Source organism: Nyctereutes procyonoides, unplaced genomic scaffold, assembly GCF_905146905.1.
Source record: "Nyctereutes procyonoides isolate TBG_1078 unplaced genomic scaffold, NYPRO_anot_genome, whole genome shotgun sequence".
Classification (NCBI taxonomy): Eukaryota; Metazoa; Chordata; class Mammalia; order Carnivora; family Canidae; genus Nyctereutes; species Nyctereutes procyonoides.
The window spans coordinates 55515209-55530040 of record NW_026575046.1 but is presented as its reverse complement, the minus strand read 5'-3'; the positions used below and the strand labels follow the sequence as shown (position 1 = coordinate 55530040).

Below are 14832 nucleotides of genomic sequence, written 5' to 3'. Positions count from 1 at the left end.
GCCCTGGGCTGAAGGCGGTGCTAAACTACTGTGCCACCCTGGCTTGCCCAGTTCCTGACTTTAAACTTAGTTTTTGTTTATTTTGCTAATTAGACTTCAGAACAAGAATTTTTGAAAGCAAAACATTACTTTTCTCAAGATAGGTGGTAACTGGCAAGGTTACAACTAGAACCCAGGAATGGCTGCTTATACCAATTTGACTAGTCCAGTCCTATTTGTCTTTTATAGAAAAAAAAAAAATTAAGGCAAACCAAGCCGAGTTAGTAGTGGTGCTGAAGGTGGTACTATATAGATGGGCTTGGCACCAGAAATGAAATGGAATAATCATGTTGTTAAATGCTTTCATTATTTTACATGAGTGGTCCAATCCCTATATATAATAAAGCACAACCTCTTACACCAGATATGAATAAATTTTGGGAGGTTCTTTACCATTTTTAATTACTCATATTATCAAGGAAATTGGTTAAAAAAAAAAGCATGGACTCAGGAGGTAGGCTTTTTGTGTTTGCATCCTACTTTTAGCTCTCTGTGCATTAATTTCAAGTAATTGTACTAGTCATTAAATCATAGGGTTATTTTGAAGATTAAATAAATGAATTAATATTAGTAAAGTACTTAGTACAGTATCTTGCAGACTGAGCATTGTGTAAGTTTAAAAATGAGTTAAAAATTTCTTGGTGGGAGGAAGAGTAGGAGAAGGATGTTACAAATAGTTTAACAAGTAAACTAACTGAATCTTTTTTTTGTTAAAAGTTTTATCTTAAAAGTTGATTTTTACAACACAAATATTGAGTAAATTAAGACTCACAGAGATGTTCTCAAAACTAATGATTAGATACATTTTTTGAAATAGGTTATAGCATTTATTACTGTTTTTGTTCACAGGATATTCTGAATAATCTTGAATCATGTGATCTTGAGGACGATGACCTTATGCTTGATGTGGATCTGCCTGAGGATGCACCTCTTGAAAATGGTAAGTGCAGACAAATTGAAACCCCAGGGACCTATATATAGTTGGGCTGCTTGTCTATGGTTAATTTAATATTTGTTATTTACAAACTTCCTAATCTCAATGGAGGAAGTCTTTTGAGACTGAGAAGCAGTGTTAAGTGATCTTAAATAGATTCATTTGCAAGCTTATTTAAACATTTAAAACCTTGGTTTTGTAGGTCTTAGATATAATTCTGTATGATCCAATTAAATTGTATATCTCTATCACAAAGTAAGTAGTAGATAGGATTTGTCCTTTTCCCCCTCTGTGTGCATATACAACTTTTCTTCCTTTTGTTTATTTTGATTCTAAGAAGAAATACATTTTGAGAAACAGATATCATTTGACTTGTGAAAACAGTGCCAAACTCGTTAAGTTGATATTTTTTTATTTTTTAAAAGATCAATTCTGAAAATTAAAAAAAAGCTTAATTCTGGGAAAATGGTGATCTTCTGAATGAATCACTCCATTTTTTTTTAATTCCCAAATCCAATCTGCCTTCCTCTCTGAATCCCAGTAAGTGCTGAAGTAGTGATTTAGACGGTCTGTATGTAAAAGGGGCTTAGGTACTCTTGCCTCCAATGACTTAGTATTTGTAGGATTTTCTATCTTAAGGACGGATCTAGAATCAGAGACTAGTCTAAAAAAGTCCCTGGGGCAAGGTTCTAGTTGAAATGGAAATCCTTCTGGAGAGAAGGCTGGCTGCAGAAGATTTGTGGATTCCCTGTCAGTCAACATTTGCCTGGTCTCTCAGGCCTCCCAGGGGTGAGAGATGAACAAACCAAAGAAGGTGATGAAGTCCTTTTAATACATGATGCTAGAAAAATGCAGGGATATTTCGGAGAGTGTAGGTGTTTGTTCTAATGCTATTGAGGGTACTAGACATTTGTCATTTCTCCCCCCCCCCCCCCCCAGTGCTGCCAGGATGCTCTGTAACAGTCTCAGAATCTCAGTGGCTTTCAAAATAAACATTTATTTTCCTTATTCATGGATCTGTAGACTAGCAATTAATTAGGACAGCTCCAGCTGTGGAATTGAATTCAGGTCTACTCCTAGTTTCTTCTTTTGAGACCAGAATTACTTGGAGCAAGTTGCTCTCATGACAGATGGCAGGACAATAGGTTGAGCAGAAACATGAATTTAATATCTCTTACAGTCTGACTTAGAACCAACATACTGTTCCTTCTGCCCACATTCTGTTGGCCAAAGCAAGTTACATGGCCAAGCCTAATACCAGTAGTACTGGGAAGTGCATTCTGTTTGTAGTGAGAAACTCTGTGACAGGGGACACTGAATATATTATTCTAAAGGAGAGAATGAAGAGCTGAGAACATTATCTACTCTACCATAGGGGTAGAGACTGTTACACCTTCTCGAGGTTTTGCTGTCACCTGGGGTACTCTGGTAACCAGAGCTGAGTTCCAGTCAACTGAGAAGGAAAAATCAAGCCAGCATCTGGGAAGAAGAACAGGGAGGAAAAACAACAGAACTCCCAGGATTAGAGTGGCCCAAGGAAATAATGAAAACACAAGGAAATACAGTTGCAGCACAATGCTTTCTGGAGCTATAAAAGATTTCCCAACAGAACAGTTCAGTCAGGATGCCTGGGCGGCTCAGTAGTTGAGCGTTTGCCTTTGGCTCAAGGGCATGATCCTGGAGTTCTGGTACCAAGTCCCACATTGGGCTCCCCACATGGAGCCTGCTTCTCCCTCTGCCTGTGTCTCTGCCTCTCTCTGTGTCTCTTATGAATAAATAAATAAATCTTTTGAAAAGAAAAGAAAAGAAAAAAGAACAATTCACTAGATGACAGAAACCATAGCTGGTGTTGAAATCTAAATTAGTGGCCTGGAAGATCAAGTGGAAAAATATTGTAGAACACAGAGGGAAAATATAAACCATTGACAATTATGGGGGGAAAATGAGATGATGATGATCTAGGAGACTTCATATGAAGTCTTAAGGGCTGGTAGTGAGGAGTGAGGGATATACTTCCTTGGAATAAATCACATCCTAGATAATGCATTTTACTTTGACAGATTTTAACAACTCTTTGGAAACTTTATACCCTTTCTGAGCTAAAAGATGAGCCTGCGTCCTCTTTAGAGGACAACAAAAAGTTACCCTCATATTAGATAAAATTAGAATCACAGGGAAATTTAAAGTCTTTGAGTCTTCATTGGGGACTGTGAAAAGTAGGAGGGAACCCTTGAGGCATAACATCTCACATACATTACAGATTTTCCTTGGAGAAGGCAAACAGATATCGACTGTTTTGAGCTAACTGAACACTGAAGAAAGCAGAACATGGGTCTAAAATATGTAGCCTTCATGGGCACCAGACATAATATAGTATTCAGTTTTGGTACCACTGGGGAGTAAGGAATGACTATTCTCTTTATAGCTCTGAGGACCTGGATGACTATATCCACCCACTGAGTTTTTAGATTGGGAGGATAAGAATATTACAAGGACTGGTACTAGGTTTAAAGGAGATTTGTAATCTACTTTTGACTATTGATTTTCATTCCCTTTAGCTTTGGTGGCTATTAAGCAAATTTGGATTGAGTTTTGAATGGGTCATTCTGAAGCTGGTATGATCAGCATCACTAATTCTGCCAATATCAGTGGAGTTTTTACCAACAAGAGACTGAAACCTTGTTGAGATCTTTAGTTTGGGTTTCATGTTGGACACAAGCTTGTTACGACTTCCTTATTCATAAGGAATCTTCTGGGATTTCAAGGAAGAGTCCATGAGGAGAATATTCAGGTGGCAATTACATTTGTGTAGTAAATCATGACCTATTAGGTAGCATATGTAATAACACAGAGGAGGAAAGAATATTTGTTGGTCAGATGTTTCTTGGATTGTTAGGGGCTAGGATTTGGGAAGTGAGAGTTACTGGAACTATCCATAACTGAGTTGTTTGGTGACACTGAGGGGAAGATTATATAATATAGGGTTTAAGGTTGATACCGTACTTCCTCTAGCAATAAAACATTTGCAAGATCTTCTAAGGGTAAAACTGGAAATTGAGTACTTGATTTCCCCTGCAGAACACTTTGATTAATCACCTTTATTTTTTCTTTTATTTCTTAGGTGATACAGAATACATGTTTTTTCAATGCTCTGCTATTATAAGCATACTGAGAGACTTCTTTCTCTGGTGTTTGATTGGCTGTGGTGAAAGCATCTAGTTGTTATATGTGGAGGACATTATTTTATTTTGCATTGTATTCTCCACTTTTCTAAGACTCTTTCTGAGTATTAGAAGTCTGGCAATGAGGCTATATTTATCCTATTTCTGCCTTAAAAATCTGTTGGGATCCCTGGGTGGCGCAGCGGTTTGGCGCCTGCCTTTGGCCCAGGGCGCGATCCTGGAGCCCCGGGATCGAATCCCACGTCGGGCTCCCAGTGCATGGAGCCTGCTCTTCTCCCTCTGCCTGTGTCTCTGCCTCTCTCTCTCTCTCTGACTATCATAAATAAAAAAAAAAAAAAAAAAAATCTGTTATAGAACATGAAGAGACAGGTCACACTTCTTTCAGAATATATCCCTGAATGCTACCTAAAGGCATTAGTCTACTCTTAAAGTCTGCAGTGGATTTATCTTTTCTTTCTTTACAGAACTGAATCAGAGCCCAGTCTGCATTCATAAAGACTTTGTTGACAGCGTCTGGAAGTCCTTTTCTAAACCTCTTCTAGTTTCCTATGCAATTGATGGGAGTTCAGTACATATTACCCCAAAATATGGCACTGTGGTATATTGAATATTTTAAGCTCAAGGAGTTTGAGAAAATGGCAGAAGCAGGAAAGTGACTTGGACCTCTTCCCCACCTCACTCTCCTCCCCAGAAGGAGGTCATATAACCCTCACTGAGAGGTACCTTCCCTATACCCAGAGGAAAGGCACATTCTTAATTCCAAGACAAAGGGATTCCCAAGAAGAATCCTAAAAATATAGGGCTTGCTAGGTTTCTTTCAGTTTACTGCAGTTACCTCTTACTCCTTAAGCTATGGTATTCCTCTATGACTGACCACTTTTCATCAGCCTAGCATAAAAATACATAGGTCTGTTTCTTTGGGTCTTTATTTCCTGGGAAGGCTCCCATGTCACATATCATATTAAATAAGTTTGTATGCTTTCCTTCTGTTAATCTGCCTTGTCAGGGTCAAGAAAAACTCTTCCTCTTCTACATAATCAATCACGGGTCCTTAAGTCATGTGACCTTCAGATTCTTCACACTGGCCTCTTTCATTTTGTTTTTTGCACCTGGGGTTTCCTCTAACGTATGAACTAATAGACCTAGGGATCCTGGGTTATCAGTTCCTGAAAGTATTTTAAATTCCTCTGCAAATTGCTTCAGTCTTATTTAGACCTTAGAAAACATATAGCCATGACTCTCAGCTTAGAATGAGACCAACCTTATGGGGTTTTCCTCTTCTGAAAGATGTTTAACTTTAAAAGATGTAGTGAGCCTTTAAGGTTTCTTGCCAGCTTCAGGGTAGGGAAACAGGTCAAGGGAGAGATGGGGCAGAGCAAAATGGAGGAGCATAGAATGAGGGAAGAATAAAGGGAGAAAGGACTTTAGGCTTCAGTTGTGATTAGGAAAGATCTGAAAGACACAGTTGTTTTAATTTTCTTACTTTTTTCTTTTACCTTTATCAAGGGATATCTCTCTCTCTCTCTCTCTTTTTTTTTTTTTAGTTTTATTTATTTATTTATTCATGGTAGACATGGGGGGGCGGGGGGCAGAGACACAGGCAGAGGGAGAAGCAGGCTCCATGCCAGGAGCCCGACGCGGGACTTGATCCTGGGACTCTAGGATCATGCCCTGGGCTAAAGGCAGGCGCCAAACCGCTGAGCCACCCAGGGATCCCTGCATTTTTTCTTATAATTTTATTTACATTTTATTTTCTGTAGCTTACTTTATCATAAGAACCACAGCATGTAGTACATATAATATGCAAAATGTGTGTTAAATGACTGTGTTATTGGTAAAGCTTCCAGTCAATGGTACGCTATTAATAGTTAAGTTGGGGGGAGTCAAAAGTTTCACGGATATTTGACTATGCAGGAGGTCCCATACCTCTTTCACATTGTTCAAAGGTCAGTGTATAAAGCAGGACCCTTGAAGAGTCTTCGAGTAGTCATTTATCTGAAAATTTAGGCCTCTCTATCTCCATTTCTACCAATAGCCGTTTGTGGTCATGGCAAATGTTTGTTTCCAGTGTTTATTTGCCATAGTGCCTGTGGTTGAGCTCTTGTTTCAATACAGGTGCTTTAATTTGTAGCCTGTGTGTAGTATCAACAACCTCTCTAGTAAACACAAAAATGGCATGTCAATTTTAGGCACTTTAATTTCCCACAGTTTTTAACCCCATCTCCTGGCCTATTTGCCTGGTTTATTTGCTTATTACTCTGCATGTGCTGTGTTGGTGATATCCTAGTTGCATATCAGATTTTTATTATGACAGAATTTGTTTGGGAAGTGAGTAGAAGAACTTCACTTGCTTTGAATTAAATATGATCTCAGATAAAAGTAGATACAGATTAACCCTCAGCTGTATAGAATTGCTTAAATCAAAGTAACATTTTAATGCCACGAGAAATACTTGATGAGCTTGAGAAATACTTGAGTGAGCTTAACTGAGTCTCTGAGTTCTCATACAAATATGAACTAAAATCAGTGTTAAGCCTTTTTGAAATTTTTTTTTGAAATTTTATTTTATTTATTCATGAGAGAGAGAGAGAGAGAGAGAGAGAGAGAGAGAAAGGCAGAGACACAGGCTGAGGGAGAAGCAGGCTCCATGCAGGGAGCCCGATGCGGGACTCGATCCCAGGATCCCAGGGTCACGCCCTGAGCCAAAGGCAGGTGCCAAACCGCTGAGCCACCCAGGGATCCCTATTTCTGAGATATTTTTAAGTTTATTTTTCTTTTCTGATCTCATCTTCTACACCTGATTTTTTTCATTATTAATGGTCACTGTGCCTTTATTTATCTAATGGTCAGGTTTTCTGTAATTGAACTTAAAAAAAATTAAAGAAATAGATTATAATTAATCTCAATAAAATGACAAGAAATTGAAATAATTTCAAATGTAAGGTTTTTTAAAAAAATTTCCTTTAAAAAATTTTAAAACTATAAGATGTATAGTTTTTCCCCAAAGTTGATTTCTCTAATGATTATAAATAAAGTTTCAGAGTCTTTTAAAAAGTTATGCAAAATTATTATGCATTTAGAAATGTTACGGTGAGTTTAATGTTTATGAGAATTAAACAGTTATACTTTATTTTAACTACTTTCTTGGAGTGGAGAAGTTTGTTTTTATCTGATGTACTGTAATGAAACACTTTCATATTTCAACTTCAAGTTTTAGGTTAAGTGAAAATAATCTTTTAAGTAATGAGTTTTTTTAAAATTGGGGATTACATTGCTTTCTAATGTCTTTATCAAGGAATTTTGAGCATTCTGGGTTTGAACTTTCTCATGTGATAATTCTCAGACTAGAGAAACCTTTCCTGTTCCTGGCTTGAGTTAGTGTTTGGTTGTATTTTTAGTAACAGTCCTAACTCAGTAGCTATGTAACCACTGAGTGAAGATGGAGTCACAGGGTAAACTGGGCTTGCTTCCCACAGGGAGGGCTGGGAGTTGAGCAGGAAGGAAGGCCTGTTTGTCAGAGCCTTGTATGCAACTATGTCTGAGTAGGCAGCTGGCAACACAATGTCTCCCTTGTACAGAGTAACTCTCCTAGTGAGAGCTCAGATATTGGAGGAAAAAGTGTTTGGGTAAGTGAAGAAGAGGCTTGGGGTGTTTCAAGGAGATTCTTTCCTTGTTTTTGTGGCATTTGGATTTCAGGGAGTGTACTATTTGTTGCTGCAAAGTACTGGCTTTGTTTTCAGTGGCATTTTAGACTTTTTGAACAAACTCTACTGTAGGCAGATTGAAGCCTCTTACTTTCTAAACTGTGAGCTTAATTTAAGAAATACGATCTGTTTGTGACGAAAACTTAATTTGTGCTTCTTGAAATCAGTGAAAGCTAATTGTAGCGTTCATTTTTGGGAACGAGTTCTCTGCTAGACTTAAAATCTTCTGTTTTTTCAGATCATTTTCATTCTGAAGTCAGAACCAGCCAGTGATAATGATGAAAACCACTAAAAACTGATTACTGGTGTTTAAAATGTATAATGTTCATAACAAGGATAATTTGCTTGTTTTAAAACACTGAGGCCGTTGTTACTTAAGTGCCTGTGATATGAAAGTTTTATGATTTACTTCAGTTTGAATACTGTAGAGTTCAGTTTTCACCAAAAGAACTGGTTACTTCTCCTCTGGAAATGTTGATGTTGTAATTAGCCCATATAAATGGCTGGTATTTTTAGCATATCATTTTTATATTCTCTGCAGCATTTAATTATCAAGCTATAAGTAGTTAACTTTTAGAGAGTGTGTACATGTTTATAGTGTTTTGCTTTTGAATCTGTTTAGTGGAGTGTGACAATATGAACCGCTTTGACCGGTCAGACAGAAATGTTCGGCAGTCTCAGGAAGGATTTTGGAAAAGGCCGCCCCAGAGGTGGAGTGGACAGGAGCATTACCACCTCAGCCATCCTGACCACTATCATCACCATGGAAAAAGTGACTTGAGCAGGTGAGTCTAATTTAGATTACATTTCCTATCTTTTGATTAATTTTGAATCATACTATTCCCCTGCCCCCACAATACTGTCTTTTAATCTGGTTTTTAGAGGCACCAAAAAATACTTCAAGTTGTATGCGGTGCTAATTAGATGATATGTCTGATTCTTTCTTTTTGGCCCAAATCTTTTTTCATTAGCTTTATCATAACTAAAAATATTTATGTTTGCTATTTGGGCATCATGTTTTGGTGTGACTTTCTAGCTCTTATTTGGGAATGATTATACGTTGAATTTGTTAAAGTTAATTATTTAAAAATGATGTATGAAATTAGTGCCAAGTGATTTGTCTTTTTTTTTTTATCTTCTTTTGCTTATATAAATAAATCAAAACTTAGAAGGTAACTCAAAAGTTAATTTAAAAGTTCTCAAGTACAATTAGAAACAGAGGAAGATACTTTAAATGCTAGAATTCTTTGCCTTTTTGAAGCATTGCATAGTCTTTAATTTGATAAGATTTTATGTGTAATATGGCTCTGTAGACAGTCAAACCTGGGAACAAACCCTGGGCTGACACAAATAGGTTTGTGAGTTTAAATAATTTATTTAAACCTTCTCTACCTCAGTTTCCACCTGTAAAACATAATTAATAATACCTTTCTCTCAGCGTTCAAGGGTAAGGGACACAAGTACTTGAGCAGTATATGGCTTAGAGTGTGCACCCAGTGGTGATAGTTATTAATTTTCTTCCTTTTCACTTCCTCATCTCATTTCACTGGGGATTTGAGGTCATTTTGAGACATAGGTACAATACAGATAATAAAATTGGATAAAGAAACAATAGAAGGGAAATATATAACCCCATATAGTTCTTGAAGTGAGAAAAAAAAATTGGCTCTAAGACTCATTGAAGCAAAAACAAAGACCAAATCTTGATCCATTACAAGATTTATACTATACATGAGATAAAGGATGTGTTTCTCCTGAATTGATTTGCTTTAATGAGACAGAAACCTGAAAGAAGTTGCTTTGCATGAGTTCTTAAAAGGGGGATGCTTTGTGATATAGTGGACAGGTCTCAGCTTCCCAAAGTAGAAATAATGACAAATTCTTCAAGTCTGTTTTTTACTTATGTTCTTTAGTGCAAGCTACAAAGATCTCTACACTAGGTGAGAAAAGGCGGTGCTGCAGTGGGTCACAAAATAATGAGGTTTAACTAAAGATACTTACGTTGGTATAATTTGGTGTGAGGATAAAATATAGAAGATCTAGAAGAATACATGGAGAATATATTTTTCTAGACATTATTTTGGCTTTTGTTTTTTATAGCTGGGATTTTGATAAGGAATGGACATTGGAGAGTTCTTATTATCAGGCAAGAATATGATGTAGATAGTCGTGATTGCAAATAATGAAGATTATGCTTCTCTCATCTTTGATGGTTGGTTTATAGAAGGTAAATTTAAGGCCAACTTATGAAAAATTAGAAGCCTAACTAAAATGTGAGCCATTGCTTATACTTATGATAAGATTTATTCATCCATTTAACAGTTATTCATTGAGAACCTGTATGTTCAACTCTGTGCTTAATTCTCAAGCTGGGATGAATTTGGAGATAGTGTGAGAGGTGATAACTGTGGATTGGTAATGGCTTCTTAGAGCATTGTTCTGAGGATGCTAAAAATGCATGAGCTCACTTGGCTTCATTGCAGTTATTGGGTATGTAGAAGATTGATTTGCCTCTTCCATCCCATCCACAGTTGAATAGTAAATACCTCTTGGATGTTGAGTCTGTGGGAGACGCAGGTATGTAGGCAGTTATATTGCAGTATTAGTGCAGTACAGTGTTGATAGGTGCCTTAGTAAAGTGATTTATATAGATTCCAGAAGCATGCAACATCTGATGTTCGTCTAGGGTACTGGTATGTAAAGGAAGTTACTATTGAACAGGTAAGTATGACTGTAGAGATTGCAGAGGAGTAGTTTCTATAGGAGAAGGATGAGTATTTTGATGGAAAAAATAGCATGTGCAAAACCATGTATCTGTACTTTGGCATTTTCAGTGAACTGAGTTCATAGCTGGATTGCCAGGTCATTTGGAGGATTGAATAGATGTGATCTTTAACTCTTAACAGCAAAAGTCTCTATTTTAAGATAGAATAGCAAATTTCAGCCTGAAATGGAACAATAAATCAGACTGCCCCAAATGGATGAATTACCTGGATGGAGGTAGTAATCTCTGTCCCTGGGAATAATAAAGCTGAGACTGAGTCATCCTTCAGAAAAGTTAAAGAACACTTTCCAAAAACCATATTCTTGGATGTTAATAGGTATAGAAGAGCAATTATCTGATCAAATAGTATAGGAATAAACAAATTAATGTTAAATGAGTTTTTTAATAGTGGGCTTTTCATTGCCTTTAAGATGTAAATATAGTACTACTATTTTGCAAAATGTAATAAAAGATAGAATATATAGCCATTTCACAAAACATAGGACCACAGATCCCTTTTAGACAGTGTAGTTTGCAGGACTAGTGATTTGTGGATCTTCCACACTGGTGATTCTTAGGGAGGAGAGAGAGATGCATCATATTCTTGGGGGTTGGTCATTTGACCCAATGGAGAACTTTTCAACAATTGGGCACTGGTTCATCATGAATAGTTATAGGTTAACCAGTTTATTGGTCCCTTCGGGGGGGATGGCCCTTTAGGATGGCCATCTGGGTTTGGGACTTCTAGATCCCCTAGAGCTAGTTATGGGTTGGGTGGTACAGAGAGAAACCCCATTTAAGACAAGCATTACTCTCCAGTATACCTTAAAACTATTCTTTTCTCTCCATGCCTTGATTTTTAAAAATCTGGATGCACTAACCCCAGAACCTTTTTAACATTACATATGCAAAAGTATCTCTTTCCCATTCTGTGACTTCTTGAGTATAAGTTCCCTTTCTGTCCTTTACTTCTCATCATTGTCTTTTTTTTTTTAATTATAGAAATATGTCTTACTCATATTTCAGAGGACTGGTAGTTCAGAACCAGTTTCCTTTATATTTTTTTTAATCATAATACTATGCTCTCTTTTCATCTGCCCTAAGCTTTCACTCCTCTCTCTCCCCAACCTCATTCTTTTTCTATACCTTCCACTATGCTATATGGAATTCTCTCACATCCTAAAAAAATCGCATTCTTGACCTCTGCCTACAGATTGTAGCTGAAATCTAACTTTCCTAAATGTACTAATTCCCCCAGTAGTATTTTTATGTGAAGGATTCTTATTTTCCAATCAATCTAGTAGCTTACTGTTTAGAGGTGAGGTCTTTGTCTTCACTCCTTATTTGCTTCTAATTGTAGTATTCTTTAGTCTCTTTCCTTTGAGATGTAGGGTATTTGGCTGAGTCAAATCCTCCTTATGGCCCCTAACCCATGCTGACAAAAATCTTTACCCTTTCCTCCTCATCTTAAGCTTTGCTGCAATCCTGAGTGCTTCCAGTGCCCATGCCATGATTCTCAATTGAGGATTTTCCCTTCTATTCATATTTTGTTGAGTGTTTTTGTCATGAAAGAGTGTTGGGAGTTTGTCAAATGCTATTTCTGTGACTATTGAGATAATCTTTTTTTTTTTTTGCCTTTATTCTCTTAACATGGTATATGACATTGACTGATTTACATTTGTTGAACCGCCTTTGCATTTCTTGGATACATTGTACTGGTCATGGTATATAATCCTTTTATGTGTTGCTGCATTCAATTTGCTAGTATTGTGTTGAGGATTTTTGTGTATATATTCATAATAAGTGTTAGTCTATAATTTTCTTTTCTTGAGATGGCTTTTTATGTGTTTTTGGTATGATGATCATATATATTGAATAGGGAAGTGTTTCTTTCATTTCTGTTTTTGGAAGACCTTGTAGAATTCATCAGCGCAGTTATTTAGGCTTGGACTTTGTGGAAGTTTTTTTGATTACTAAATTAATCTCTATAGATGTTTTATAGATATCTGTTAGGTTTTGTTAGTTTGTAGTGTCGCTCAAGTCTTTTATTTCCTTGTTGACCTTTTTCCTCGTTCTATCCATTAATGAGGAGGAAGTATTAAAGTCTCTAACTACAGTTTATCTTGTAGGGAAGGTTGGATAGCAACACATTCTCTCAGTTTTTGTTTATATGGTGATGTTTTAATTTCTCTTTAATTTTGAAGGCTAATTTTGTGGGATATAGAATTCTTGGTTGACAATCTTCCTTTTAACATTTTGGTCCCCCATGCTTGCTTGCTTTCTTTTTTTTTTTTTTTTTAAGATTTTATTTATTTATTCATGATAGACACACAGAGAGAAGCAGGCTCCATGCAGGAGCCCAACGTGGGACTCCATCCCTGGTCTCCAGGATCACGCCCTGGGCTGAAGGTGGCGCTAAACCACTGAGCCACCCGGGCTGTTCTACCCCCATGCTTTCTGATGAAAAGTCAGCTCTCTTAATCTTACTGGGCATGTCTTTTGATGAGTCATATTCTTCTTGATTTATTCAGGATTCTCACTTTTTCTTTAGCTTTTGACAGCTTGTGATGTGTTTCTCTTAATATATTTTGGAGTTGAGCAAATGACTAGCAGGTTTTGTTTTGTTTTGTTTTGTTTTTAAATGCCTTAAACCAATAAGTATCCCAGCCTTTGCCAAGGGGCTCTTTATGTGTGTGTGTGTGTGTTTAAGGATACTTTCAGCAACCTGGTAAGCAGTTTGCAGCTCTGCCTTAGCCTTCTTTTCCTCCTTGCTCGGAGACTCAGGGTCAGCCAAGGGTGAGAGGTAAAGGCCTTCTCAGGCATTTCCTCAGCATGTGTGCAGCTCTGTACAGGTGTATGACTCCTCTATGTCCAAGAATATGTTGGGGCTTTTCAAAGCCTCCTGTGGGCATCTCCTTCCTCAGTTTTTTTTTGTTTGTTTTGTTTTTCTTTTTTAAGGTTTTTGATTACCTTCTTGTTTACCCCAATTGCTATTGCTATTGCCATCTCACACAGCTTGAAATTTTAAGCAATTGCACTATTTTTTTTCAACAAATGTGCTAGAGATAAGGCTGTTCCCACTGAGAAACCTTGGAATTAGGTCAAATAAAACAACTGAGAATGGGCCTTTTCTAGGGAGGTGCTAGTTAGGTCAAATAGTAACTATTTTCTGGAAATGGTGCTTTTCAAAGAATTCCAAACCCAGTTTACCATCTACCCCTCCCCCTAGTGATTGCTGCATTTCACTGCTATTATGCTTGTAAAGCTCTTGTTTTTCAAGCTAACACAGAGCTGGGGAGATAGGCATGGCAACAGAATAAATTAAAATCCATAGACTTGTTCTCACCACGATTAAACTGGGTTTCTTTCCTTTTCTTCTTCTTTTTTAATAAGTGCTCCTTAGTTGTGGCAAGCATTTGGTTGATTTCCATAGTACTGAATAAGTTGATTTTGACAAATTTGCCAGTATTTTCAGTGCTTTTATGGAAGAATGGGCTTTTTGGAGATCTTTATTCTGCCATTCTAGAAATACCTACTCTCATTTTTTTTTTTTAATTAATAGACTTAATTTCTTAGAGCAGTTTTAGGTTTAGAAATACTGAGCAGAACCCAGAGTCTCCTTGTATACTCCCTCTTTTATACAATTTTATACAATTTTTCCTATTATCAACATCTTGCACTAGTTGTTACAATTGATGAGTCACTATTGATACACTTATTAACTAAAATCCATAGTTTACATTAGGGTTCGTTTGCTCTGTGTATACATCCTGTAGCCTTTGACAAATGCATAATGATCTGTATCTGCCATTACCTCTCATACAGAATAATTTCACATCCTTAGACTCCCATGTCCTTGTATTATCCCTTCCTTCTCCCCCAACCCCTATCAATACTAATGGCAACCACTGATCTTTTCACTGTCTCCATAGCTTTGTCTTTTACAGAATGCCATGTAGGTGTAGTCTTTTCAGATTGACTTCTTTCACTCAGCACTATGTATTTAAATTTCCTCCATGTCTTTTCATGGCTTGATACCTCATTTCTTTTTATCACTAAATAAGTACATTGTGTGGCTGTACTGTAGTTCATTTATCCATTCACCTCCTGAAACACATCTTGATTGCTTCCAAAATTTGGCCATTATGAATAAAGTTGCTTTAAGTATTTACATATGTAAATTTCAAACTTGTTTTGATAAATATCAAG

The 14832-nt window shown here is 36.9% G+C and overlaps 1 protein-coding gene across 7 annotated transcripts in view; it reads left to right on the top strand.

The window, feature by feature from the left end:
- CCSER2 (coiled-coil serine rich protein 2) overlaps window positions 1-14832 on the top strand; it is a 176123-nt gene that overhangs the window by 85887 nt on the left and 75404 nt on the right. For 6 of the 7 annotated variants that reach the window (XM_055325312.1, XM_055325313.1, XM_055325314.1 and 3 more), the window contains 2 exons: window positions 889-979; window positions 8482-8644. In XM_055325312.1, coding sequence (XP_055181287.1) covers window positions 889-979; window positions 8482-8644 — 254 coding nt within the window. Of the gene's footprint in view, window positions 1-888; window positions 980-7649; window positions 7782-8481; window positions 8645-14832 lie in introns of those variants that run through there. The other variant, XM_055325318.1, reaches the window with a different exon arrangement.